Source organism: Opisthorchis viverrini (assembly GCF_000715545.1).
Source record: "Opisthorchis viverrini unplaced genomic scaffold opera_v5_432, whole genome shotgun sequence".
Taxonomy (NCBI): Eukaryota; Metazoa; Platyhelminthes; class Trematoda; order Opisthorchiida; family Opisthorchiidae; genus Opisthorchis; species Opisthorchis viverrini.
The window spans coordinates 165,018-167,866 of NW_008752095.1; the positions used below are offsets into that span (position 1 = coordinate 165,018).

General features: G+C 45.9%; 1 protein-coding gene across 1 annotated transcript in view; it reads right to left on the reverse strand.

Moving 5' to 3' along the window:
- T265_15316 (hypothetical protein) overlaps positions 1 to 2,055 on the reverse strand; it is a gene marked incomplete at both ends in the record, with an annotated part of 3,479 nt that extends 1,424 nt beyond the window's left edge. The window contains 2 exons of the mRNA XM_009177541.1: positions 1,688 to 1,763; positions 1,997 to 2,055. Of these exons, the coding sequence (XP_009175805.1) occupies positions 1,688 to 1,763; positions 1,997 to 2,030 (110 nt within the window). The remainder of the gene's footprint in view (positions 1 to 1,687; positions 1,764 to 1,996) is intronic.
- Between the last annotated feature and the right edge of the window lie 794 nt (positions 2,056 to 2,849).

Genomic DNA, 2,849 nt, shown 5'->3' on the forward strand with positions numbered 1-2,849 from the left:
GCTTTCCCTACAAGGGAAAAAATAATGAACCTCCAATAAAACGTGCCACCCCCTGGGTGTGTATCTGAAATGCGGCCTGAAAGATGCATCATGGCTGGTAATGACAAGTTTAGAGAGGAACAAATAGCATAAGCCATTGCATAAGGACTACCAGGCATCCGAAGAACGAAGAGCGAGAAATCTAACTTTCGTTTGAAGAGTTTGAGTAGTGAGGCATTGTATACAGATTGCGGAAATACAATGAACATCAGTCGAAAGAGACAAGCAGATATGAACAAGGACGCCGGAGCCATGCATGTGGAACACCTCCAATGAATATAATAGGAAGGTATTTTGATCTATTTTACCACGCTGGAACTTAGAAACGGAGCAACCGTAGGATGATCGACAGCTAGATGAATCAGGAAGATCTGGATAAATAACGAGTCAATGAATGAAGATCTGTAAAGAAGAACGATACACCCCTGTTGTCCAGACAAAAAAGGGGTTTGAGGTACCCCACTTTAAGCCGTTAGCTTCAAATGTATAAATCGTGAGAAAATGGTAGCATGCTCTTCTTAAGAAAGTCTTCTAGTCTACAAATTAAAAGCTTGAATCACGGGACAGTGTTTTATAGGAGTTTCTTGAGGAGCCAACGCCTCAATGATCTGATCCGTTTGGCTACCGGGGGTGGCCTGGCCCGAAGACGCAAGAAATAAAGCATGAATGTCTGACACTTAGTGCGGCCGTGCACAGCAGGTACTTCTGAGGAGCACCGAACTCTTTGGCTTCGACCATACTGAATAATCTACCGGCTGTCATGGTCAGCCGTCCGGCAATCGGAATGCGAGATTTCTAGTGTCGACGTTTTCTAATCTGTCCGTCATCAGAGGAACGCAGCATCGCTGCTTCCATAAATGTTAATATGCCCATCGTTCGAAGGAAACACCTTACCGCTTTCACAGTCCTATCACAGAGGACAAACTGAAATTACCTCCAGGTCTCCGCGTGATACGATTTCTAGCAGTATGGAGGCAATGCTCTTCGTCGAGCTGCTCCACGTTGGCTTTCGTGGCATGACTGAACCTTCAGGAACTGAGTTCCAGGCAATATAACCCACAGGAATACTGTAGCACAAAAGCTCGACTACCTCGACAAGGTGATAGCTTTAGACCAGGCGGATAGGAGAAAAAAATGTTGAATACCTCGTTGATAACCTGAAGCAATACGGCCACGTCAAAGAAACCGATAAACATCCACGTTATGGCGACTGATTTTTTATTGTGGTAACTTCCTCTTGGAGAGGGATAGGTCGGTTCGAAGAATATCCCGAATTACTTGGGCTTTTCAAGCCCGATTAGCAGCATATTTAGGACGCCACCATGGACATGTGTACGAGAACCGTTTGTTTTAGGACCGTCATCATTGACAGCAATACATCAGTAATAAGGACGGATCTCTGATTTCGTGAAGCCAATGTCGAACTGCAGAGCAGCAGGAAGGATCCTGGGTTGGTGACATGCCTATTCCTTCGGATCTGACATTCGTTCGAGTTAATTATTTTGTTCTCCATTATTACAAGTGCGACCCACAGAACAGCAAAGCATCCAGGGTGTCGGTGACCACTATAATCCACTAAACCACTAGGAAATGAATAGAGACCCGATCTCTCGGTGGCACAAGAGAGCTCCTTATAAAAAATACTCACCATGAAGCAACGTCGTCAACTGGTATGTGCGGCACTTTGTATGTGATGCGGTTATCAGCGCAAAACTCGCCACGCTCTGGTGGTACCAGAGTGCTAATGTAGTCATATTATGTGCGACATCGTTGCAACATTTGATCTCTAATTTACACTGTCCTCCACATCATTCACAACTAGGCGCTGCGCGAAGCGGAATCATGGCACTCGAGGGCCGAAGCGGAAAGCGCAAGAAAAGAAACTGGAGAACAAACTCACCACATCGGGAGAAAACACAGGAAAATAGCCAAAAATAAAACGAAACCGGAAACTCACTCGCAGCAGTCCTTTCTTGTGCCGAAGAGTCCATCTTAGAGAAAGAACGGCGTCAGGGCTACAATCCGAGGAAATGGAAACTGCTATACAAAGAATTAGATTGTAGATCCGGCCAAAAGAGAATGATACCCACTGTGTACTAATCACTTGACAAAACAAAGGAATCAATAGCTAGAAACTCAGTATCAAAAAATAATGATAAACACATTGAGGCACTCAGAAAACACGAAGAACGAGTACATACACCCGAAATGTAGAAATTCGACAAATGTGAAACAATTGGGATCGTTCATGGCGTTTTGAGATCCATAATCACTTTTGGGTGTTTCGGCCGTAAACAAAAGGCTGGCCCTTACTGTCGTGGGATGGTTTGTGAGCCTTTGCCACTCAATAAGCTATGCTGGAGGAGGGGATGTCCGTGCAACGTTCACTCCCCTGCAAAAGCTTGGTCACTGGTTAGATGTCTGAGGAACAGTCTTGTGGTCTTCCAGACTGGGGGTCGGAACATTCCTGGAGACTTGTTCCCTAAAAATGGTGATGCACCAGCACTATTGGCCAAACACACCTGTCTTTCGGCCAGGATGTTGAGCCAAAAGCTTCGGTTGAGGACCCTAGTCATCCTCCTGTGTATGTGTGAGCACCCTGGCAGTAGTCCAGTCAACAAGCAACCATGAATTCATCATCATAATTGTCAGCTGTAATAACCGCGTACTCGTCGTACAGTGGTTGCAGATGCCGCAGTTTCGTTCACTGATGATTTGGGGGAGGGGGCAGGTAGCTGCGCATTGCAGGCGCGAGCTGGTAAGTTGGTGCATAAATCCAGCACTGTCAGTGGGCTGTCAAGTGAAGGGGG